Raw genomic sequence first — 25373 nt, 5'->3', positions numbered from 1 at the left:
TCTCCCCCAGTGTAGCCTGAGTGACCTTTATTTAAAATATGCCACTCAGGTAAAAAGAATTATATCAAGAATTTAAACCCTTGTCACACACATATGGTCTTAATATGCCCTTGTACAAAGTATTTCCTTTTATAATTGTAATATAACTTATTATTTTAATGGAGCTTCTCAGCAAAAAGCATTTCACACGATTGTATCTGTATAACCGGCGTGACAATAAACATCTTGAATCTTGAAAACACAAAAAAAGTACAAACACATGCCCCCCAATGGCACCGCAATCACACATAGGGTGTTGTTGTTCAACTGATTTTATTTCTTTTTCTGTATATCAAAGAAAGCATAATGGAGACCAAACACAAAAAAGGCCGGTACAAGTGAGGAGGAAAAGAAATAAGCTTAATCAAAAATCTAACAATTCATAACAACACTGCCACTATTATTGTTCAATATTCATAGGAATACCATACTGTTTTTGAGCAGAGAGGTGGCATTTAAAAACCATTATGGATCAATAATAATCAAAAAACAGTGATGGGGTAGTAATGATAAATCGTATAAGTAGTAGTACAGTTATAACAATAGTGATAATCAAAGTGACAATGAAACGTAAGAGAATAAAAAGCAGATCTCCATAAAAACCTATCTAGTTTGGACAGTGCAACACCGTGTCTGTGTGTGTGCGTGTGTGTAATCCCAGTCTTGAAGTTAAAGCACTCCAGTCCTTGCTTTACACACAAGATACAGTTTCCAACAGGAGTACAAATTATTACTCATGAAAGGACATTGTTACCCTCCTCGTTCCAAAAAACCACACCAAGTGACTCTTAATGTCGTGTTAATGGCTGTGTTCATTTGAAATGTCTGTAGCTTGTGCAAAAATTGTGGACTAGTGCAAGTGTCAAGCCGTGGGATGTCCTTTACAGTTTGCATTTTACGAACACCTCTCCTGCTCTCTGTCGACCTCAAGATTGCTTTTTGGTTTTTGAATGACAGAAAGCAAAGGGAGGATTACTTTGGAATATCAGTTATTTTTTAATATATTTCTTTACAAAAGTTCATGTTTTAGTTTTGCATTTTGTTAAAACTATCAATAGTAACATTAATATACAACTTAATTCGAAGGAAAACATCTTTAGTATGTTATGTGTCCTTCAACACAGCACCATCTTATTAGCTCTCAGTCAACACATTTAATGTTTCCCAAATTTGCTTTCAATTCGAAAGTAGTATTCGAGTATTCATTAGTCCCTTGAGGATACTAGTAATACCCAACTTTCTCCCTTGTCATGGTTTCCAGATATGAGATCTCATTTCACAGCACGTACATTACCAGAATTAGTAACTCTGTATCAAAACTGAACAAAACGAGGGGGGAAAAGTAAGGGGAACAGCCCATCTCAAGCCCTGTTCTCTTAATATTTCTAGAGGCTTGGCTTTTGACCTAAATATAAATCTGTTACACCAGTTTTTAATTGCTTCTATTGGCATTTGTATAAATATCGAAGCAAATAAAATGAGTACTTAACTTTCCTGTCTTATGCACAGTATTCGTGGCAAAGAAAACTGTAAATTTAAGAAAATCGGTCTGACCCTCAGAGCCAGGTGAGGATGAAATTGATTACATTGGGCTTGAATTCATATACCTGGTGGGGTTTCGTCTTAAGGCGGTCATATTTCTAAACACACCCACAGTGAGTGAAAGCGTTTATTTTCCCCCAACCGGTTTGAAGAGCTGCATTTCAAAATGAGATATACACCATTTTGAGGAAAAGTGAAATACACAGGATCAACAAAATGTTTAAAAAAACAAGATAGTTGGTACATATGTAATTATAGTCCTTGGCCAAGAGGATGCTGACGACTTCACAGGCAGGATTTGCTATGATCTAGATACAGAATATGACATTCAGATATTTCCCCAAAGATGGATATAAAAGCATTTTGCCACAGAGCTCTTCATTTACATACCCAGGTCTGCTTCTTGCACAATATTATGCTCACACCTAAAGCATGTCTCATTAGACTAGCAAAAATTTATTTCACGTGATTTATATTAAGGCATCCAACATGCATTAATGTATCTTTTCATAAAAATACACCTGCATCAGAATGCTTAAAAACATTTCAAACAATGTAAAATGTGTCAAAGTGCGGTATGCCAAGATTCTACTTTCCTCAGCCTCTCTTTTTGCCCTGTCTATTTGGATTGTCGTGAAAACATGTAAATGGGGACAATTCAACAGCCCTATTCTCTCTAAAGTACCTCTTTTTTTTTAAATCCCAAATAAGTGGACACAACACTCTTCAGATCACACTCTTGTAGCAAATAAAAAGGTGACAGTCAATACCAGTTCTTCCTCTCCCAATGGTTCAGTCCAGTCATATTATATCCAAGCAATCTTTGCCCTAGAAGTGAAAGTAGGCATGAGAAAAAACAATTCCACAGGAGAAAACTGGGAGTTATTTTATGTTATTATCCCAAAAAGTTTCCAGGCCTACCATCAAATGGCCACTTCCAAAAGAGGAAACACTTTTGCATCAGTCTTTAGGGTAGCACAGTTCAAGCACGGCAAGAATGCCTTTACAAATTATAGGAAGGTCATTGAAGAAAGGTAATATATAACCACAGGCTTAGGACCAAAAATGTTTGGATAAAGTGTGTGAAGGTTGAGGGAGACTTGAGATGTGTTCATCACTTATCAGACAGCAACTGAGTTAGTGTGAAGCAGCATGGAAATAGTCTGCTGTTGTATTGGATTTTAGGTGACTTTATAGATTAATGGATTTTGAGTCAGTGAAGGTTGAGCAAGGGATAGCAGGTGCAGGGGGAGCCAACTTCAAAAACTAAAGAATATTAGCTTTTGAGGATTAGTGCTCAAATTTGTTTATTAAAATCTGAGGAGCCCAAATGGGTCCAAGAATAGTCAGTGTGCAGACCAATCCTGATCTGAGTCTTTAACTGTTGCTGGTGGCCGTCGGTGGAGGCGACTCGATAACAAGCTCCCCTCCGGTGCTGGTTACCGGAGTGGAGTGAGGGACCTGTGAGCCCGGCACGATGCTGCCAGGTCCGCCGTTACCGGTTCCGTTCTTGTTGACGAGCGTCGTGGGCTGGCCAAAGTTAGTGGTTCTCAGGGTTGCCAGGTGACGCGGGGAGAAGACGTGGGCCCTCGCTGCAGCCCGGGATTCAAAGGAGACGTTGCAGGCGTCACAGCGGCCTGTCAGGGTCTCCTTTGGCACTGGCTGGCCGGCCATCGGGGTAGCTGGAGGTTCAGTAACGGTGAGCTGAACAGGTTTGGGCAGGATGGGACGATTGGCTTTGAGAGCGTTGTACTGCAGGTAGCTTCCTGAGCTCATGTCCACCTTTCCACTTGCCATAGGAGACTGGAAATGGGAAGGTGGGGTGGATAGACAGGACCAGAGTGGTTTAATGTCATATATCATTTAAAGTTCACATTTTGTTACAAGTTTGACTGAACCATCTACATAATTGCAACATGCACAATTCTGTATTTTTGACAGCAATATTTAATTTTGATTACATTTTTTTATAGACAATGTGTTCTTGAGCAATAGTTTGAGAATACAAAACTAAGCAATACTAGTACTACAAAAGTATATAAACACACGATTTTTATCACAATTAATGAATTAAATAATGAACTGTGCACCACTGCTATGCAGAAAACAACTTTTCAAATATCTAATTGCAATTATTTTGACTGATATTGCAATTTCTATATGATTTACGATATTTATGAGATGAAATGATAATATTTACATTAATATTTCTTCATTGAAAAATATAGTAAAATGATTATGGTGTGATTTTTGTGGGGATCTGTACCAAAAACAGATGTTTTCTTAAGTCTGTAGAATTCAAAATGGTATTTTGACACACATTTCACCTTTAACAAATAGTGATTTCCTCCTCATTCTGCGATTTGAAAATTGCAGTAAGCCATATTGCAGTTTCGATAAAATTGTGCAGCCCTGATTTTTAAGTACAATTTGCTTGAAATCATTCAGGTAATTTCATTAAATTTTGTAAAATAACAAGTGCATGACAATTTTATTCCACTGAAAGTAAACATACGATATAAAATTAACCCTAAAATAAAAGATGCAAAGCAGCAATGTGATGCCAATAAAAAAAAAGTCAGTGACCTACCTTGCTGTGATTAGTCTTTCTTACTGTATAAACAATGAAGTGATTTTGTACCAAAGACTTTTTAAAAAAACTGTACTGTACATCTACTTGCCAGCTTACCATTTTCTCTTGCTGCAGTCTCCAGCGCTTCTCCTTGGCTCTGGTGTTTTGGAACCAGATCTGCACCACCTTGAGCGGCAGGTTGAGCTCGGTGCCGATCGCCTCGCACTCCATGGCATTAGGGTGGGCGCAGGTCTCGTAACAGGACTGCAGAATGGACAGCTGTAGGCAGGACAAGTGTGTGCGTGGCCTACGGCTGGATGAGTGGGGCAGAAAGCTGCTTTCCGTCGGGCTTGATTTAGCTAGCATCGGGGTGGAGGGGCTGGCCACTTTGGCAAAGCTGGGTGTATTCGGGCTGACTGGCGCAATGCTGGGGGTGGGAGGAGGGGGGATGGTACGAGGAGACGCGTGTGTTGGAAGAGCCAGTTGTTCTCTCGATAGAGTGTTGATCTTAATGGGGATCTTGGGGGTCCAGTAGTTGAGCCCGTTCTGTTTTTGTGGCACCACTGTTGTGGCAGGAGGCCTGCTGTTGATGAGAGTTGTGGACATTTTGGGCACCATGCGGTTAGTGGTCCCTGGTCCAGGACCCATCTCGTTCTCATTGTCTTTCTCCTCATCAGTCTTTTCTTCCTCGCTCTCCTCTTCTAGCTTTCGTTTCTGGGCCGGCCGTGGGGCAATGGGGATTGGCTCCTTGGGTGGTGGTAAAAGGACAGGGGTGCTGACTTTGGGTGCAACTTTGACCATTGTGATGTTGCTGGTGGTTTCGAGCTTGGTCTTTGGCACTGCAGAAGCACTGCTGCTCACAGTAGACACTGTGGTAGAGGAAACTATCTCCTTGGGCTTGATAGGAACTGGAGCAATTTTTTTCACCACAATAGGCTTGCCCAGCTCCTTTACAGGCTCCCTCTCTGTCTTTATGAGGGTGCGCACAATTGGAGTAGTTGTAATGCACCCAGTGTTATTTGGAGCTGGCTTGTTGGAGAAAATGGGTTTGGAAAGAGGCCATGTAAATTTGATGAGAGGTTTGCCAACCGCCGCCAGGGTCCCATCACTGATGAATCGGACCTCGCCCTTTCGTTCCCTTGCCCTCATGTTCTGGAACCAAATCTGAACAACCTTCTTTGGAAGGTGGACCCACTCTGAAATCTGTTCAAACTCATGTTTCCCAGGATTCGGGTCTTTGAAATAGCAGCCATACAGAATGTCAAGTTGTTCAGCTTGAATGATGGTCCTTGAACGTCGCATATCCCGATACCTTTTTCCTTTGGACTTCCTCTGCTGCTGCTCCCTCTCCTTTTCCTTCTCCCTCTCCTTTTCTCGCTCCCTTTCCATTAGTGTGGCGTTCATTTTCTCTGCTGCCCTCATGTAAATACTGGACTTCGTCATGTTGTTGCAGTGCACCAGACTCATACTGCTGTTGGAAGAGAGCATGGAAGTAACAGGTTCGGGCTTCACCTGCACGACTACCAGACCTTTGGATGTGGGCCTCAAGCCAAGCCCGTCTAGCAGCTGTCCCTTCTGTGCTGCAATTTTATCAGCCAGAGATGATGAGGAAGAAGCAGATTTATTGTTTTTCCCCATGCTGAGATCCAGAGCGGACTCACAGTCACCCCCGTTGGACAGGTAGTGGGAAGTTTGGCTGTGGGAGGAGAGAGACTGCGAGAGAAGAGAGCTGGAGAAGCGTGTGATAGTTGGTGGGTTAGTAAAGATGGGTACTTTACTCCCATCAATCAACGAAGGAGTAAGAGAGAGGACATAGGGGCTGAGGAACTGAGTAGAAAAAGGAGCAAGGGACAGGGGAAGTGAGTGAAGAGCACTGGTTGGAATCTCAGCGTGGGACTGTGGGGGATCCCCTTGGGCCTCCAACTCCAGATCCACATCTGGGTCCTGTCTCTCCTTCTTCACCTCCACCTCGTCACGCTCAAACTCCCCCTTTCGTTTTTTCCTCTTGGCCCTCTGACCCCCTCCACCCTCCTCATCTTCATACTCATCCTCTGCATCGGAGAGAAACACAGTTGTGGAGCGCAAGACCTTTCCTCCCATTGGCCCCTTATCACCGTGGACTTCCCACTGTGACTCATCTTTAGCAGGGCTCTCAGGACCCTCCCTCATAGACCCATTCTGACTTTCCTCATCCGACACAATGACAGAGGTGTATACCTCGTTTTCTGAGTCAGAAGTAAGACAGGAATCTCCCTGACCCTCCCTTCCCAAAACTCTCCGTCTGCGTTTCCCTCTTGTACTAGACAAATCCATTGCCTGACTACCTGACGCTTCAACGTCATCCTCACCTTCTGCTATAACCAGGGAGCTTTCCTCGTCATCATAGTCATTGTCTGAACATTGGGCATGCCTTGTATACCCTGCCAAGCGTCGCAGGTGTTCCATCTCTGCCGCCCTCTGCCTCTGTTTTGCATGTCTGGCTTGGCTCAACCATTTGCGTACCTCTTCCTCTGAAAGCCCTACCTCTCTGCCCAGCGCCTCGCAGTCCTCGCGGGGAGGACTCGCAGCATCAGCCTCACTACGCGACTCGAAGAACGCCCAGAGAACCTCCGACTGGAACTCTGACAGCGTTGGAAGGTCTGGATAAATTGATCCCATTGCATTACAATGGGGTCGAGCTTGACTGCTAGTTAAGGCATTTGTCCTCGGGCTGGATTTCGGGGTGCCAAGAGAGCCGCAAGGGCTCGTGCCCGATTGTGATTTTTGAGGAGTGGAATCAGGGCTAAGTGTAAGGTTTAAATTTAAAGGACTGAGGCTATAGTTGCTGGGCACAGATGCAGAAGGCGAGAGATTCTTATTGCGGAGGCTCTTCTCTGTGCCCGCTGGGGAGAGATTGAGGCTAGCTGCTTTATCACCTTCCAGGTCCAACTGATTAGTCGAGCTGTCTCCATCTGTTGTGCTATCTCTATGTGCCTTCCCATTGTCTTCATTATTCTCAACCTCCACTTTGCCTTCTATATTAGGACACTGTGCAGATTCTTTACTGTCCTCATCCTTAAGCTTCTCTGTTTTAATGTTCTCTGTAGTCCAGCTATTCCTGTCCTTGATCTGATCTGAGACCTTCTCTTCAGCTGTCTCATCACTGTCCTGTCTTTTTTGTTCTCTCTCACTCTTTATAGTCTGTTTTTGCTCTTCCTGGCAGAGCTGTATGTTTGTTGGAACTCCTGCAGAGGGCCACTGGTTCTGTAAGCTGTTAAGTCTTTGGGTTAGGAGGGCTTGCTGGGCTGTGCTGAGACCTACGAATGGCACACACTGGGCTAGGAGCTGGCCTTGCTGGTTCTCTTGGTGCTGCTGGGTTTGGGCTTGGAGCCCATTCAAGATCAAGGGCATGACCATTTGAGGCTGAGGCACGAGCTGAGACATGGCGGCACCAGGAGCAGCACCGGCCGCGAACAGGGAGGGGAGGAGGGAGTGCGAGAGGGTGTTGGGACTAGATGTGAGGAGGGTGAGAAAGGCTGAGACCGCCTGAGCCGAGGCCACAGGGGAGGTGAGGAGGGAGGGAGCCACTTGGGAAGTTTGAATCTGCTCTCCGTCTTTTGTGGTAGTCACCATCAAGGTCCCGGGAGCAGTGCAGTTGGTGGTGGTAACTAACTGACTGGTTCCACTTCCAGATGTGGTCACTACAGTGTTTAGAGCGCTGGTGGTGGTACCTCCCAAACTAGCAGTGGAAACTGCGCTGTTTGCAGCAAGTGCGGCAATTCCAGCATTTCTGCTGCGGGTCTGGTGCAACACAGATTTCATATGGCTCTCGAGGGTGATGGCGTGATTGTAAGAGACTCGACATACAGCACACTGGTAGGGTTTGTTTGATATATATGGCCGAGATAGCACAGGAACTGAGGGGGCCGGGGGATCAATGTCCCCACCTTGTTTTACAGAGCCTGTTGTCATCCTCTGAATGTGGGATGCAGAGTTGTAATGAACTTTCAAGGCAGTTCTGCCAGGAAAAGTTTCCAGGCAGGCATTGCATTTGAATGACTGGGTGTTATTTTCAGCTGGCGCAACGTTTTTAACAACTGACTTCTCACTACCGTCTGGGATTTCTTTGTTTTCAGTTGCATTTTGCTGTTTGGCTCCTGTGAGTGGATTTCCCTCCTCTTCTGGCTCTGGCTCAGCTTCACCTCCCTCCTGTTTCATTATTCTTTCTTCCTCCATCTCTTTGTTTCCAAGCGTCTGGGTAGCGTCTGAACTCTCACTAGACTGGCAGGGATCTGAACCGACGTCTTCAGCGTGCTTCAGTTGTGAAGATTCGGCACCTGGTAAAATGAATACACAGGTTTAACTTTTATGTTCTCATAAATGGAGGACTGATAACAGAAGTGCACATTTGCATACTGAATGTAACAGTTTATCAGTAAATATCAACCTTTTTTACCCACCTGCAGCCAGCCAAACCACATCAGGGGCAACTTTCCATCTATAATGCCTTTCTTTGTTTTTTCTTTACATAGTCTTGAAATAGGCACAACACGATTTTAGTGCCACAAAAAAAATCCACATTATAATAATCAATTTTTGGACTAAATCAGCTTTGGCTGGGAAAAAGGGCATTTATTACTGCACTTCTCCAATGTTATCATAAAAAAATTAAGAAAAGGACGCATGTGTGTTTTTACAGTGCTCTTTTGTGATTTTCTTAAGTATTTTTTACACTCACCTAAAGACTTCAGAGCACTTTTGTCCTGTACTCCTCCAATGGCACCCTGTTTCAGAACAGCCTGTTAAAAGAAAATGAAAGGAGAGTGTCAACAAAATCCCCATAGCCAACTCTAACTCTGCAAAGCCTCCTTTCAGATGAGCTGAATGCTATGTAGCTTTGGAGCAGCACAACATTTGGGCGTGACTCATTGATGTGTGGTTATATTACACATAGCAAACTTGGCTAGCCTCTAATTTACAAATTATCCTGAGGGTATAAATTACGCAGTCTTTGATCACTTCATCTACCAATAAGATTCCCTCTATTTCTTAACACTCAACATACTAAATTGTTATGGACCCGTTACAAATAGTGTGTGCATTGAGGTGCTAATTTTTTTCTAATTTGATCTCTACTCAGCAAATACTTTCACACTGACATATTTGGCTGGTTAATCCAAACAATAGGGTGCAACGGTGCATGAATTTTTGTTGAGCTGTTCAGTACAGGACGTTCGGTATGAGGCATCCTTTCGGTACACCCAGCTGTTTAGGTCCCCTACTCGCACGCGCAGAACAGAAATTCTAGCGCGCGATTATGTTTAATCCGGGAAAGTTTTGGCAGCATGCTAGTTGGTTTAGCCCGGTTAGTCAAGCTCAATTGACAACAATTTAAGTCAAACTGTATGCCGACACTGCTAAACTGAAAGCGGCTATGTCTGTGGATACACTTCAAACATTTAATTTACAACGATGTCACCTCAAAGTGTCGGGCAAAATGAAACAAAAACAGACTGGACTGCGGGTCCTTCTCTCCGCAGCGTTCAGGCAGCCTCTTACTGCAGATTCAGATCGTGCCAATGATGGTATAAGAGTGTTCATCGCTGCATGTGTGACCACAGGCGATACAGAATTAAAGCATATGGTCAAAGTGTTTTGAGCCTCGCTATAATGTGCCTTCACGTGTACATTACAGTCAGTCCGTTGTGCCTGCCCTGTATGAACGAGCACAAGCTGCAGTTCAGGAATGATCAATAGGTCAGAGTCTTATGATGGGACATTACCGAATCAGAAACATTTTATTGATCCAATAATTTATTGATTGGGTTACATTTACATTAGAGACGTTTCTGTTATTTACCTATTTTTTATTGACAATGTGCCACTATTTGAGTGCCTTAGTTAAACTAAGAATTATGACCAATGAGCAACAGTTGAATGTTTATCATTCTCAAAATAAATGAAAAAGTTATTTTTTGCATTTTCTTTGTTTTCTCTATTGTACTAAATACGCACCGAACCGGGACCCCAAAACCGAGGTACATACCGAACCGGGAATTTTTTGTGTACCGTTACCTTAGCAAACATACAAATATTCAAACTATTAAAAATAATTAACACTAACACTAAAGTGTAGGGCTGACCGTTGCCATGGTAATCAACCTCCAAATCAGTATTCAAATGCTTTTTATTTATTTTTATATATATATATATATATGTATATATATTAAAATAATAATAATGTATAAATCCCAAAATAGCCCATGAAATACGGAATAATCCCACCATATTATTCATTATTCATATTTAACATTAATAATTATTAGTTATTCTCAGACGGATACTGCTGTTTGTTATGTGTAGAGGTGCGTCTGTGTACAGTAGTGCAGCAGCAGCGCTGTCCCGAAGCTTCGAATACCTTTAAATATTTATCACCGAAGCTTCATAACCCAAAAATGGTATTCTGGACAGCCCTACTAAAATGCTGACTGCCAAAAGTGAATCTGCACAAACAAGTCATTAAACAGTATGTCATAAAACTGTTGTCACAATTCATACTACTAATTACTCATATAACTAATGTATTAATGGATTATGCATAAGTAAGTGTATATTTTCACGATTGTGTGTAAATAATCTTGAACATTACTTTGTTAAGCTGAGGTTTTTATTAAGAAATGTAATAGACATTTTATGTTTAGTTAGATATTGTATTTTAATAAAATAACAGCTGAATAAAAAAAGAAAAACTTAGATATGAATTCTGATGAGCACTTACATATGCTATAACCTGGTAATAACATATGTTATTACCCAGCAATAGTTACACATTGGAACGTCAAAGGATAAACTTTTTGGTTTACTAAAACGTGCCCGACTTATTTGTGTCTCTTTGTCTGTGTGTGTTTTTCAAATGTTGAATGAGTGACCAAACCAGGGGCTTAACAAAGATATCCATCTAAGGGTTTCTTTCTCATATACCCATACACCATAACATATACTACAGAGGGTGGACATTTAAAAAGTAAAACAAATTATAATACACTAGCCCAGCAGTGAATACTGATTTGGTGAAGCTCATGCGTTTTTAAAGAGTCATTTTAAATGTTGGTGAAAGTTGTGACTGCTGTTCCTCTTTGCTAATGCAGTTTTCCTTGCCGCATCCCATAATTTGTATTTACTGCAGAGCCACAGCATTGCAAGGCGTTCTGATATTTTGTCCAACCCCTGTATATCAGCCAGCAACAAGTGGGCTCATTAAACATTACGCACATAATTGATGCACTACCCAAAGTAATCAAGTTCTACCCTTCAGGGAGAATAGCCCGGCCGTACTTACAATGTCCAGCAGTTTGTCGACACAAGATGAAAGTACGCTGTGTTGCTCAGTGAGATGTAGAGACAGGGAAGGTCTGTCTGTTTGCCCTGTTTGGCACAGGGGGCACAGCCACTCTGCCACTCCATTGCTTTCACTGCTCACTGTCTCTCCAGACTCCTCCTAACAAAACAAAAAATAGATGTTAGAGAATCCTACTCTTTCTGGAGCCGTTATTATTCATCACAAATGCAAAACAGAAAAGAGAAACAAAGGAAAATGTGAGCTGCACCCACCAAGATAAAAGTATACTCTTACTTATTGGTTACACACCTTAGCTAGGTGACCAGCACTTATCATGCTTTGATGCATTTAACTATTTGAAACCACAATCAGAAATCAGTTACCATATCTTTTTAATAGGCATGCCGTGTCCCGTTTAAACAGTAAAACTAATCCTAGATCAGTATCCCACTCTTACAGGTCTTTGAAGTTTCATTCACCATTAACCATGTTTTGTAGGGAGGTTCCCAACTCTTTTGTCTGCAATGACCGTATCAAATTACACAATGAAGCAACACTTTGTAATGTAAAGGAACATGCATCTAATGATTTCATTAGGTTTACTGTTGTAAACTCTAGATAAAAGATACCATTGTTTCATACCTTGTTGCAACTCTAATTGCGACTGTGCAAAAAAAAACTTTGCTGACGTGTATGGGCTGATCAGATTGATGTGTTGCTCAGTTTTTGATGCCGAATTACTTGGATTTAAGGACTTGTCTTGTGAAGGTGTGTAAGAGTGCAGTTCGCTACGTGGATGGCAATTTTATTTAAACTCTATTGTTCATTTTGGTAATTTTGACTCGTAGTTCATGTATGAGTCTACAGCAGCAGCTCGGGCTGAATGATTCGACCCTGATTTATAATGACACAGGTGCGGCTACAGGAGCTCCCTATTATACTGCGATATTACTTTATAGTAATATAGTTAATACAACAGTAACATTTTAGTTTTGAGCATTCGCAGACAGTTTACAATGGGTCTTGAAAATACAAAATAATACTAAAAAGGCTTACTATCCCAACCAAGCTAAAATGTTGAGAACCCAGAGTAAATAAAGTTTGAATGCAGTGGTGGTGAAAAAAGTAAGCAGACATTATACTTAAGTAATACCACAATTATTACTCATAAAAATCAGAAGGGGTTTATATTATTATAATATTAATACTATAATATAATCTATGTGTGTGTGTAGTTGTATTAGATTATTATTACTGGTTTGTCACTGTAATGTAAAGGAACATGCATCTAATGCTTTCATTAGGTTTACTGTTGTAAAGTCTCTAGAGATAAAAGATCAATTGTTTCATACCTTGTTGCAACTTTCAACAAACTGATCTGATATTACATTTGCACATGACATGTATTAAATGCAGAATATAGTGGAGTAGCACTCAATCCAAATCATAACATGCACTGTATTGACAATGAGTCTCTCAAAACCACTTATTTCCCCACAGTTTTGACCCAATATATTAAATATGCTGCATAAAGCTCGATGTGCACGATCAAATAACTGTTCTAGTCTGGATTTCACAACACAGCTTTTTGTAAAGGAACATGCATCTAATGCTTTTCATTAGGTTTACAGTTGTAAACTCTAGATAAAAGATACCATTGTTTCATACCTTTTTGCAACTTTCAACAAACTGATATCACATGTGCACGACATGTATTAAATGCAGTGGAGTAACACTCAATCCAAATCATAACATGCACTGTATTGACAATTAGTATAGTCTCTCCAACCACTTATTTCCCCACAGTTTTGACCCAATATATTAAATATGCTGCATAAAGCTCGACGTGCACGAATACACAAATAACTGTTTCTAGTCTGGATTTCTGGATCCGTTGTTTCATACCTTTTTGCAACTTTCAACAAACTGATGTATTAAATGCAGTGGAGTAACACTCAATCCAAATCATAACATGCACTGTATTTATAATGAGTCTCTCCAACCACTTATTTCCTCACAGTTTTGACCAAATATATTAAATATGCTGCATAAAGCTCGACAACACCATCAAATAACTGTTAGTCAAAATAGACCACTAGTCTGGATTGTTCTGCAAGCATTCACTATGTCTTACAATGACAGTATCAAACTACACAATAAATCAACACTTTGTAACGTAAAGGAACATGCATCTAATGCTTTTCATCAGGTTTACAGTTGTAAACTCTAGATACAAGATTTATACCTTGTTGCAACTTTCCACAAACTGATCTGATATCACACGTGCACATGACATGTATTAAATGCAGTGGAGTAACACTCAATCCAAATCATAACATGCACTGTATTGACAAAAAGTATAGTCTCTCCAACCACTTATTTCCCCACAGTTTTGACCCAATATATTAAATATGCTGCATAAAGCTCGACGTGCACAAATACACAAATAACTGTTCTTGTCTGGATTTCTGGATCCGTTGTTTCATACCTTTTTGCAACTTTCAACAAACTGATGTATTAAATGCAGTGGAGTAACACTCAATCTAAATCATAACATGCACTGTATTTACAATGAGTCTCTCCAACCACTTATTTCCTCACAGTTTTGACCAAATATATTAAATATGCTGCATAAAGCTCAACGTGCACCATCAAATAACTGTTAGTCAAAATAGACCACTAGTCTGGATTTTTCTGCAAGCATTCACTTTGTCTTACAATGACAGTATCAAATTGCACAATAAATCAACACTTTGTAACGTAAAGGAACATGCATCTAATGCTTTTCATTAGGTTTACAGTTGTAAACTCTAGATACAAGATTTATACCTTGTTGCAACTTTCCACAAACTGATCTGATATCACACGTGCACATGACATGTATTAAATGCAGTGGAGTAACACTCAATCCAAATCATAACATGCACTGTATTGACAAAAAGTATAGTCTCTCCAACCACTTATTTCCCCACAGTTTTGACCCAATATATTAAATATGCTGCATAAAGTTCGACGTGCACGAATACACAAATAACTGTTCTAGTCTGGATTTCTGGATCCGTTGTTTCATACATTTTTGCAACTTTCAACAAACTTATGTATTAAATGCAGTGGAGTAACACTCAATCTAATTCATAACATGCACTGTATTTACAATGAGTCTCTCCAACCACTTATTTCCTCACAGTTTTGACCCAATATATTAAATATGCTGCATAAAGTTCGACGAGCACGAATACACAAATAACTGTTCTAGTCTGGATTTCTGGATCCGTTGTTTCATACCTTTTTACAACTTTCAACAAACTTATGTATTAAATGCAGTGGAGTAACACTCAATCTAATTCATAACATGCACTGTATTTACAATGAGTCTCTCCAACCACTTATTTCCTCACAGTTTTGACCAAATATATTAAATATGCTGCATAAAGCTTGACGTGCACCATCAAATAACTTTTAGTCAAAATAGACCACTAGTCTGGATTGTTCTGCAAGCATTCACTGTCTTACAATGACAGTATCAAACTACACAATAAAGCAACACTTCGTAATGTAAAGGAACATGCATCTAATGCTTTTCATTAGGTTTACAGTTGTAAACTCTAGATACAAGATTTATACCTTGTTGCAACTTTCCACAAACTGATCTGATATCACACGTGCACATGACATGTATTAAATGCAGTGGAGTAACACTCCACTGCATTTAATACATGTATTTTTTGCTTTATGCTTCATAAAGCTCGACGTGCACGATCAAATAGTCAAAATAGACAACTAGTACACAGCTTTTTGCCGTATTGTTCTGCAAGCAATCATGATCGCAAAATGCAACCAAAACGAGGAGAACATACCAACACAGCTACAAATCCTCACTTCCTCGTCACACCAATTAGCCAGCTAGCAGGCTTATATATGACCAAGATAATGTTTCGACAAGTCCACACATCTGCAGAGTGTACATCACGTTTACAAGAATCCTCATGTCGAGTTTCATAATTTAAAAAGCCAAAAGATATAACCCAAATGTCTCTGCTGTGCTCATAGTTGGCTAATTAATGATCAGTCTAATTAGCCAGAGAGGAATCAATTAGCTAGCCTAGCTAGGCTGAGAGAAGAAGCCCCCTCCTGCTCCTCTTAACGTCGCATTAACACACTCAGTCGTCTTTCTGGTAGAGCTGGTTAGCAGTTACAGTTTACTGAAAACAACAAACACCCGCAGTGGCACCACTTCTCCGTTGTTACAGCCTCGGACCGGTTGTTAGAAATGATAAACATTTAAGCTAATAATAGTCGTGTCACTTATGCTAAGCTAGTTTAGCATTCAGATAATTAACTACTCCCTGCTCTACTAACTCGGTTCAAGGTAGCTTCAATAACACACACAGAGGAGCAGAGCAGAGTTCACCCAGCAGGACAAGACAAACTCACTATTACACTATGTAAAAAAAGCCTCGGCCTCGAGTTTAACCTTACCCCTGTGATTGTGCACTGCCAGCCGGGCATCTAGCGCTGCACCGCCCCGCCGCCTGGTTGCTACTCAACAAGCTCTGCAAATTGAGGCCTAGCAACCGCCGGACTAAAGCCAGTCTAATTAATGAACGTGTGGAGCAGCTCTCCGCTTACAGATGTGTTAGAACACACTCCTCCTCCTCCTCCTCTTCCTCTTCTTCTCCCACAGCCCAGCACCCCTTATCCCGTATTGACGCGTCCTAATCCATACCTTAAACACTCCCGGTGCAACACATGGCCATGTAAACTATCATTTATTACAGCTTTCGATGCGTAATTGGCGCAGGAATTAGACGCTAGGAGAAGAGAGTATACGTGCCTCGACGATGGGGGTGGTGTTAGGTGGTGTTAGGAGAGAGAGACTAGCAGGCGAAACCAGAGACAGAGAAAAAGTTTGGGTTTAATGTTGGGTTTCTATAAGAGATCGGATTAGTATGCTCCGTTTTCTAGTCGCAAGGCCATTTCGCAAGGCGCTTCACAACACAGCACAATTAACGCGATCGACGTTTTTAATTAATTAAAGTTCGGAAGCAATTAGCGAATTCTTACCTGCATGATCGCGCGCACACACACACACACACACACGCGCTTTCCTCCGTGGCTCCTCTAGAAGTGAAAAGTTTTCTTTGCCTGCCCTCCTCTCTCTCTCTCTCTCTCTCTCTCCCTCTCTCTCTCCTGTTCTCCCCCTCCCTCCCTCCCTCTCTTCATTATATCCCTCTCTCCTTCCCCTCTTCTCCTCTAGTCTAGTAAACAGACCACAGCTCCCCCCTAGGCTGATTGCTGACATTCAGATAGGGGACAGACAGAGACAGGGCTATCAAATCCCTTATGTAACTTTAGGATTATTAGCTTAATGTATGCTGAAATTATTTATTTTATGAGCAATACATTGAAGAAAAAAGAAAAATGCATGATAGATTGTACAACATTTAATAAAAAAAAGTGTTTCAATGCCTAGATTACATGGAATCCCCTTTAATGTGAACTTTTTTACATTAAAAGGTGAATAAAAAATCCCCATTCTGCCAATTTGCTGAAATTATTTATTGAGCAATAAATTTAAGAAAAGAAAAAAAATGCATGATGTGTAATTAAAAATGAGAAAAAAAAGTATTTATTTATTTTACTTTAATGTGAAATCCTCGTTTTTACATTAAAAGGTGAATAAAAAAATCCCCATTCTGCCAACTTGGACCACATCACAAAGACTGAGTTAATTAAGGCTGAATAATAAGAGATATGATATACAAAGACTGTACTCATGTAACCTTAAGATTACTAGCTAATATATGCTGAAATTATTTATTTTATAAACAATACATTTAAGAAAAAGAAAAAATGCATGACAGATAATAAAAAGAAAAGTATTTCAATGCCTAGATTACATTGAAATCCCTTTAATGTGAAATTTTACATTAAAATCCCTTATGTAGCCTTAAGATTATTAGTTAATGTATGCTGAAATTATTTTATTGAGCAATAAATTTAAGGAAAGAAAAAAATGCATGATAGATAATTTTCCAAAAAAAAAAAAAAAAAAGTATTTCAATGCCTAGATTACATGGAATCCCCTTTAATGTGAAATCAAATCCCTTATGTAACCCCAGCAGATATTAGATTATCATCTTAATTAATGTATGATTAAATTATTTATTGAGCAATACATTTAAGAAAAAGAAAAAAATGCATGATAAATAATAATAATAAAAATAAATATTTCACTTTAATGTGAAATCCTCGTTTTTACATTAATGGTGAATAAAAAATCCCCATTCTGCCAATTTGTGCCAACACAAAGACTGTGCTGAGTTAATTAAGGCTGAATAATAGAGATATCATTACTCAGCACCATGCGACCACATTGTGATGTGTTTTTAATCAAATGATAGGTGTGGCGCACATCACAACAGTCGAGTATGTGCAATAAATATGCATGAAGCAGCAGAGAGGATTAAAGCTGCACCATCTGTATGTGCTCCTCTGCGTTACTGGGACAGGAAGTGATGTTCCTGAACACCCTGATAGGTGGCTCTAATTGCGCCTGTGCAAAAAAAAAAACAACAACACTTCGCTGACGTGTATGGGCTGATGGGATTGATGTGTAGCTGCTTTTGATGCCGAATTACTTGGATTTCAGGACTTGACTTGTGAAGGTGTGTGAAAGTGCAGGTCGCTACACGGATGATGGTTTTTCTTTAACTTTATTGTTCAATTTGGTGATTTTGACTCGTAGTTCATGTATGAGTCTACAACAGCAGCTGAATGAATCCACCCTGATTTATAATGACACAGGTGCCTGCTATATTACTTTATAGTAATATAGTTAATACAACAATAACAGTTTAGTTTTGAGCATTCAGAGACAGTTTACAATGGGTCTTGAAAATACTAAAAAGGATAACTATGAAATTCTCAAAAACCAACCAAGCTAAAATTTTGAGAACCCAGAGTAAATAAAGTTTGAATGTAGTGGTGGTGAAAAAAGTAAGCAGTTATTATACTTAAGTAATACCACAATTATTACTCATAAAAATCAGAAGGGATTTATATTATTATAATATTAATACTATAATATTATGAATATGTGTGTGTGTGTGTAGTTGTAATATATTATTATTACTGGTTTGTCACTGTGTCAAATGCATATGTATGTATGTATGTATGTATATATAGTTCCATTATATTATCATTACTGGTTCATTACTGTGTCAAATGCATTTTAATGTAACAGGTTGAAGTTAAGGTAACTTTAAATAATTTATATAATTTTACAAACAAAAATAAAAAATGTACAATGTCAACTAGTAACTACAGCTGTTGGAGCTAAAAGTACAATATTTCCATCTGAAACGTAGTCGTTCAAAGCAAATAAAAAGTAGCATATAAAAATGGATGTACTCAAGTAAAGTACAGGTACTTCAAAACCGTACTCTACTTACTGCACAGTACTTGAATAAATGTACTTAGTTGTTGTTGTTTTTTACCATTGGTTAATGTATACATTTAAAAAATGGAATCAAGATGTTGACATCTTGACTAGGTGTTAGAATAAGTGATCCCTGCTATTGTTAATCTTGAGTGTAAACTTTGTAAGGTGTTTTCTAAGAAAAAGCATCAAAAAACAAAATACCCAAAACTTTTGTTTTTCTTAATATGGTCAATGCCTTCTTAATTAATGATGAAAAAAAAACACATTCTTATATAAAATGTACACCTTCCTATTAGGTTACTTACTAAAAAGATTAACATCAGTCTTAAAGCTTGCAGTCTTTAGCTGGATTTGTAATCATACACTATTGTAGGTGTTGATCTTATTACTATGTCATTTCAGATGAGTGTGGAAGTGGAAAGAAAATTTCTGTGCAATGCTGACACTCTGAAAACACTGGAGGAGATCGGGGGTACGTGTTTAATTTGTCTACCACACATTTACGCATGGGTGAATTTAGAAGTGAGGCATTTAACTGATGCTGTGATCCGCGGCAACTTCCAAATGGTCACTGAAGGAATTCATTTAATGACACTAATTGCTGTGAATTGCACTGTAACTGTGGCGACACTGACAATCTGTCTCTTGTTAATAATGAAGTTTAATTATCTGTATCAGCCTCGTTAGTATTTTTATATTTATTTATCCATTTTTAAATCATCTATCTCTCCTCCTGTTTCTTTTACTCAGCAGTGTGTGTTGGTCAGCTGCAGTTTTGTGACCAGTACTTTGACACCCCCAAGTTTGACCTGACTCTGAGAGACATGTGGCTGCGTAAACGTGAAGCATGCTGGGAGTTAAAGTGCCCGACGACGGTCAACGGGACAGAAGAGACGTCTGGGGAACAATCTAAAGCGGCAGCACTGTGTTCCCGCTACAAGGAGATAACCAATCTGCCTGAAATTCAACTGAGAGTGAAAGAGGTCATACAAGATGTTTGTGAGGACAGAGAGACAGAGGCAAGCCACTCACAGGAGGAGGATTCTTGGCTGAGCAAAATTAATCTAGTGTGCTTCGCAAAGTTTACAACAGATCGGCGGTCATTCACTTTAGAGGAGGAAGGGGTGCAGATAGATCTCGACCAAGCTGACTTTGGCTATCACGTGGGAGAGATAGAGGTCCTAGTTCCAGAGGGAGGAGATGTGCAGTCTGCCTTGGAGAAGATCGAAAGAACGGCTGGAAAGCTGGGTGAGCTCAAAATAAAAACGCATTCAGTATCATGTTTTATATTCATCAAGTAAGATATCAATTTCCATTCTATAAATATTTTTTCTTCTTCTTCTTCACAGGTCTGACTGGAGATAAGCGAGTTGAAGGGAAAATGCATGTTTACCTCCAGAGAAATCACCCAGAGCACTATGCTAAACTACTGAGAGAACATATTTTGTAAGACATTATTATACACAATCTCTAACTGTAAGGGATAAATAGTCTTTAAGATGTACTGTACATAGTCATATCTGTTTACGGGGGTATTATGTATTAGAAAGCCTATTTTTATTAAAACAAAAAATGTAAAGATGCACTGTGTTTAATCACCATACAGACCTGAATCTCTCAAGACATTTCCTGAATTAGAAACTTTAGAAACCAGCATTAGGTCCTTGAAATTAACACTTGCGGGGTGCTCAGTGGCTGTGTCCTATATAGTCCAGGCATTTTACCTAAAAATGTGGGTCAACCTCACACAAATTGCAACAAAAACAAACTCAATGGATTCTGTGTCTTCAATATGTTCTGAATGAGAGAAAGAAAAACCTGTTGAATTGTATAAAGGGAACATTTTGGAACACATTTGATCGTGTTGTATTTTTCTTTGAAGAAAAGAAATAAAATGAAAAAACCCATACAGTATATTAGTGATGAGTAGTTATTATGATCATTAGGACCAGACCAATGACATCATTGGTCTGGTCCTAATATATTCTACCCTGATCTGATCCTTATCTGGTCCTACACGGATCTGGTCCTATTCTACTCAGCTCTGGTCCTATTCTACTCAGCTCTAGTCTTATTCTACACAGATCTGGTCCTATTCTACCCAGATATATTCTTATTCTACACAGATCTGGTCTTATTCTACCCAGATCTGGTTTTATTCTACACAAATCTTGTCCTTTTCTACCCAGATCGGGTCTTATTCTACCCAGATCTGGTCCTATTCTACCAAGAGCGTACACTTAAACTGATATTGATTTTTTTTTAGGTGGGCCTTTCTTGTAGGTGGCTAAAATAAGTTTTTCTGCTGCTCCCGTCCACAACAGTACATTGCTTTGCTCCCGTGTGTCAAACGTGTAAGAGAACTACGGTGGCTGGCTGACGCAAAAATGTGAATGGCCCTCTCCAGAGTGAGTGTTTGGTTTGACCGTTCTGGGCTGTAGAAACATGGCGGCCGAGGAAGGAAGAGATCTGTAGATACAAACGGATCATTCTAAGGTAACAAAAACACAATGATTCTTATTTTCAGGTGATTATACACTAATATAGATGTGAATAGACCCCCATACATGTCACACACTGTTCCTTTAAATGAGAGAATAATCTAGTTAAATTGACAAAACTTTTTTTTTACAATAACAACAGATGTTTTCTCATTATAATGAGATAACTTAAAAGTGTAGTGTTGCCAATGGTATGCTGTAGAAATAGATGAGTGGAAGCACTTAATGAACTGTTTTCATTTTTGCAGCATGCTGTTGTTAAGCAAGATAGATTAAATAGTAATTAGTATGCAGACACTGGAGGATTTAGTCTGCTGCTGCGTTTTCATCTATAAAAATGAGGATTCGGTCAGTTCACTCAAATCCTCACACTCATCCATTTCTGCAGTACTGTGATGATACTACGTGATTCCTCCATGAGAGAGAAAGAGACTTGTAACAAAAGATGAGTTACCACTGTCACGCATTGATCATCATCTTCAATTTCAGGCTGTGACCAATCAGCCGGAGGTGATGGAGGAGGTTTCTGAGAGCTTGAAATTAGCCTTCCGACGGATTGCTCTGCTGTTCTCGTCTCTACTGTACCAGCACCTGTTGTGTGCAGCTTTGTCTGGACACCTGTGATGCACACACACAATAACAGATTGCATACAATATAGGGTAATGTGATACACGGGTAAGCATTTTCACACAGAGAGCATGTCATCAGTCATTTGAGAGACACCCACCCAGGCTTCTCCTGTATATCAGTCTGCGTTCTGACAGCTGGGTCCCCACAGTCCTCGTCCTGTTCACAGGAAGACTACACTGGAGGCCAACGTCATGCAAGACCACTGAGTTATACTGACAGGCCACGTCTGCTCTTTTTAAACACAATGCAGCTGGCCCCTTCATAAAAGACAAAAAACAAAGCAATATTTCAATGTTGCGTTATATTTACAGGAAACGCCCAGTAATTACAAGTAATACATAAAGCATGAATGAATATAGATGTTACCAAGATGATATTCTAACAGTTTTAACCTTTTAAACCACGCCTATGTTTACTGATTTAACCCACCTTTACTTCAGCTTTGTTTTTGGTATAGCAGACTGCAGCATGTCTGATTTAGAAAGCTATATAGTGCAGCCTTCATACAAAACTTATACTGAATAAATTCTTTACAAATTATTAACATAGAAGTTTCATGAAAAAAAGTAAATATGTGTATTTAGTGTACACAGCCAGACTTTAAAGATTGATACAAATAGGTGAGACACATTCTGTCTATAGGATTCAGGGTTCAATATGCCTTGTTGGGTTTTTTGAGGGGTGGGGGTGTTAAACCTGTAGTAGGCAGAATATTTTTGGTATCATTGGGCAAAAAATCTATAATAATCTTTCAGCATATTGTAATTCAAACTAGACTTCTACACTTCATCATGGCTCTGTTTTCAGGTTTTAAAAATTCTAGCCCGTGACAGGAGACTTTGGCCAATCACAGGTCATTTCAGAGAGAGAGCGTTCCTATTGGCTGTTCATTCAACGGAGGCAGCTGTCAATCACTCGCAAACTCCGATCTAACGGTCAAACTAGGCAGCGCTGATCAAATATGAATCAATATTCTGTTACTGTATTGCCTATATTAATTTCATAAACAATTACATTTATACATATAAATGAATTAAATCCGATAGCAACATAAATGAAACATATACAAAAAAAAGGAAAGGACAAAAAAAAAAACAGAAAAATAAGAAAATTTAAAATAATAATAATAAATAAATAAATAAAAAATTCTCATTTTACAGCTAAACAGCAAGAGCAACAAGATAAATAAGAAACGAGGCATATATATATCAAACAAGTATAATAAAATAGAAAAAAAATGTATAAAGTTAAGAAATTATCAAAGAGGGAACTAGACATACAGTTTCAATGTTTTTTTTGTTTGTTTGTTTTTTTATTGAACAAATTCAAATTTACAAATAACATGGCTCATAGATCATTGCATTGGAGTAAAAGGACAAGGTGCATACATAACAAGAACAGATAAAATATGTAAAATTATACATGATAATAATAATAAATTAAATTAAAGGCTATAGGTCTGTACCTGTTTCAAGTTTCAATGCATTTTTTGTTTTTCATGACTTTAAGGGCTTTTATGTAAGAAAGAAACTACAGTTCCAATGTTGTTGACATTTGTTGACGTTTTGCAGGAGCGTGTTAATCAATACGTAGAGCGTCACAACCAGCGTCCTTGCGTCACAGCTACGTCCTTACGTGCCAAGTAAGCTCCTCTTGCAGGATTCTTGCAGGACAGGTTTACGGTTACAAAAGCACACAACCACAGCCCATAACTTAACGGATGAACGACCTGAAGCAAAAGACATCTCGTCCTAAATGCTTAAAACCACAAGAGACGAACATTCGGTTACTTTATATAATACTTACGTGCTGAAGTCCTGGGTGGCTGCCTGGGTAAATTGATGGCACTGCATCAGGCTTCAGGATCAACTTTTTGGCAAAACCCATGGACCTTTGACAAAAGTTCACGAAACAGTCGCTGCTAAAATGTGCGCCGCAGATCCGGATCACCACTGTGTTTGCAGGTCTGCTGTGTCTGTAAATAAAGTCCATCCATAGCTGCTTCAGCACAGGGTTCCTGGGCAAGTAGTGGATGGAAGATCCCGGTTCTGGTTTGCAGCCCAGAACAGCACAAGTACAGTCTGACATAGTTACAGCAAGTCTATAGCCACTCCACCTTGACTCTGTGCTGCAAGTTTCACATGTCTACTTTGACACTTGTGTGGATGTACAGTGTGTTGACATATTGAACCATGATTGGCTTCACGGTTTGTGATGTCACAAGTGTCTGCATGTGTGCATTGCAATTTATTTCTAAAAAAAAAATGTTTGCAGAGAAACTCTTCAGACATTAGCAATAGTTTATCAATCAATACATGAATGAATGAATGAAAGACTTTATTTCGAACATATAATAAATAAAAACAGATACAAAATAATAACAAACAAAACAAGAGTTATAGTTTCTGAAAAGGAGTAGGTAGAAGAAAAACTTATATTACCCTACCCCTTTCTCACTTCTCCTCTATTAACTCATATATCATACAATGATAATATAATTAATATAAAAACTATCCCAGATTTATTTACATCCCAAGTTGAATATATGAACAGCATCCCAAGTTTATTTACAACCCACAAATACATCCGGAGTTAAAAAGTATATAACCAACTTTTAACACAACTCACACAATGCATACAACATACAATTGATAGTCAAACATTTAAAGAGGAGGTAGATATAACTTGAGTGAAGAGGGTCTTAAAATATGTGGTGAGCCATATATTTATTTAAAAATATACACTATGTAGAGGCGCACTTTAATAAGCTACTGGTAAGTAGGCTTGTAAGCCAAGCATACTTAGACTTTTCTGTATACTTGTCAGTATGAGCAAAGTATACTTGAGTGAAGTATACTTTTTTTTACTTATATATGTATCAAATAAATTGGATTTTTGACACATTTTGGAATTTGCCATATATATACATATATATTTATACATATATATATATATATATATATATACATATTCAAGATTCAAGATTCAAGATGTTTATTGTCACGCCGGTTGTACAGGTACAAACGTGTGAAATACTTTTCGCTAGGAAGCTCCATTAAATAATAAATTATATTACATTTACATTTACATTTACATTACAATTATAAAAGGAAATACTTTATACAAGGGCATATTAAGAACATATACAGGCATATTAAGAACATATGTATTAACAATATATACAGTATATACAGTATAAGAAATATTTTTGTGTAAGAATGTGTCAAATTAATTATCTATTTAAAAGTCTGATGGCCTGGGGGAAAAAACTGTTCCTCAGTCTGCTGATATATGTATATATATATATATATGTTTTTTTGTGGGCC

General features: G+C 39.0%; 3 protein-coding genes across 7 annotated transcripts; 1 reads left to right on the top strand and 2 right to left on the bottom strand.

Annotated features, from left to right (window-relative positions):
• Positions 1-295: 295 nt before the first annotated feature.
• Positions 296-16699, bottom strand: zfhx2 (zinc finger homeobox 2). Of its 2 annotated transcripts, none has more exons than XM_037757450.1 (5): positions 16536-16699; positions 11472-11630; positions 8871-8931; positions 4271-8469; positions 296-3384 (listed from the first exon to the last, which is right to left on the bottom strand). In XM_037757450.1, the coding sequence occupies exons 1-5, from the start codon at positions 16539-16541 to the stop codon at positions 2959-2961; spliced, it is 4851 nt and encodes a 1616-aa protein (XP_037613378.1). In that variant the 5' UTR covers positions 16542-16699; the 3' UTR covers positions 296-2958. The 2 variants fall into 2 exon arrangements, with proteins under 2 accessions (XP_037613378.1, XP_037613377.1); XM_037757449.1 differs by lacking the exon at positions 16536-16699 and adding an exon at positions 15951-16094.
• On the top strand, positions 12200-20827 carry thtpa (thiamine triphosphatase). 4 transcript variants are annotated; one of them, XM_037757494.1, is made up of 4 exons: positions 12200-12239; positions 19318-19387; positions 19669-20163; positions 20265-20827. In XM_037757494.1, the coding sequence occupies exons 1-4, from the start codon at positions 12201-12203 to the stop codon at positions 20363-20365; spliced, it is 705 nt and encodes a 234-aa protein (XP_037613422.1). In that variant the 5' UTR covers position 12200; the 3' UTR covers positions 20366-20827. The 4 variants fall into 4 exon arrangements, with proteins under 4 accessions (XP_037613422.1, XP_037613420.1, XP_037613424.1 ...); XM_037757492.1 differs by having other exon boundaries at positions 19666-20163; XM_037757496.1 differs by lacking the exon at positions 12200-12239 and adding an exon at positions 17988-18139.
• Positions 20828-21282: 455 nt separating this feature from the next.
• Positions 21283-24432, bottom strand: LOC119480876. The gene is made up of 3 exons (XM_037757497.1): positions 23854-24432; positions 22145-22304; positions 21283-22034 (listed from the first exon to the last, which is right to left on the bottom strand). The coding sequence occupies exons 1-3, from the start codon at positions 24133-24135 to the stop codon at positions 21775-21777; spliced, it is 702 nt and encodes a 233-aa protein (XP_037613425.1). The 5' UTR covers positions 24136-24432; the 3' UTR covers positions 21283-21774.
• Positions 24433-25373: the final 941 nt, after the last annotated feature.

Source organism: Sebastes umbrosus, chromosome 21, assembly GCF_015220745.1.
Source record: "Sebastes umbrosus isolate fSebUmb1 chromosome 21, fSebUmb1.pri, whole genome shotgun sequence".
NCBI classification, from domain to species: Eukaryota; Metazoa; Chordata; class Actinopteri; order Perciformes; family Sebastidae; genus Sebastes; species Sebastes umbrosus.
This window is presented reverse-complemented; position numbering and strand designations above follow the sequence as displayed.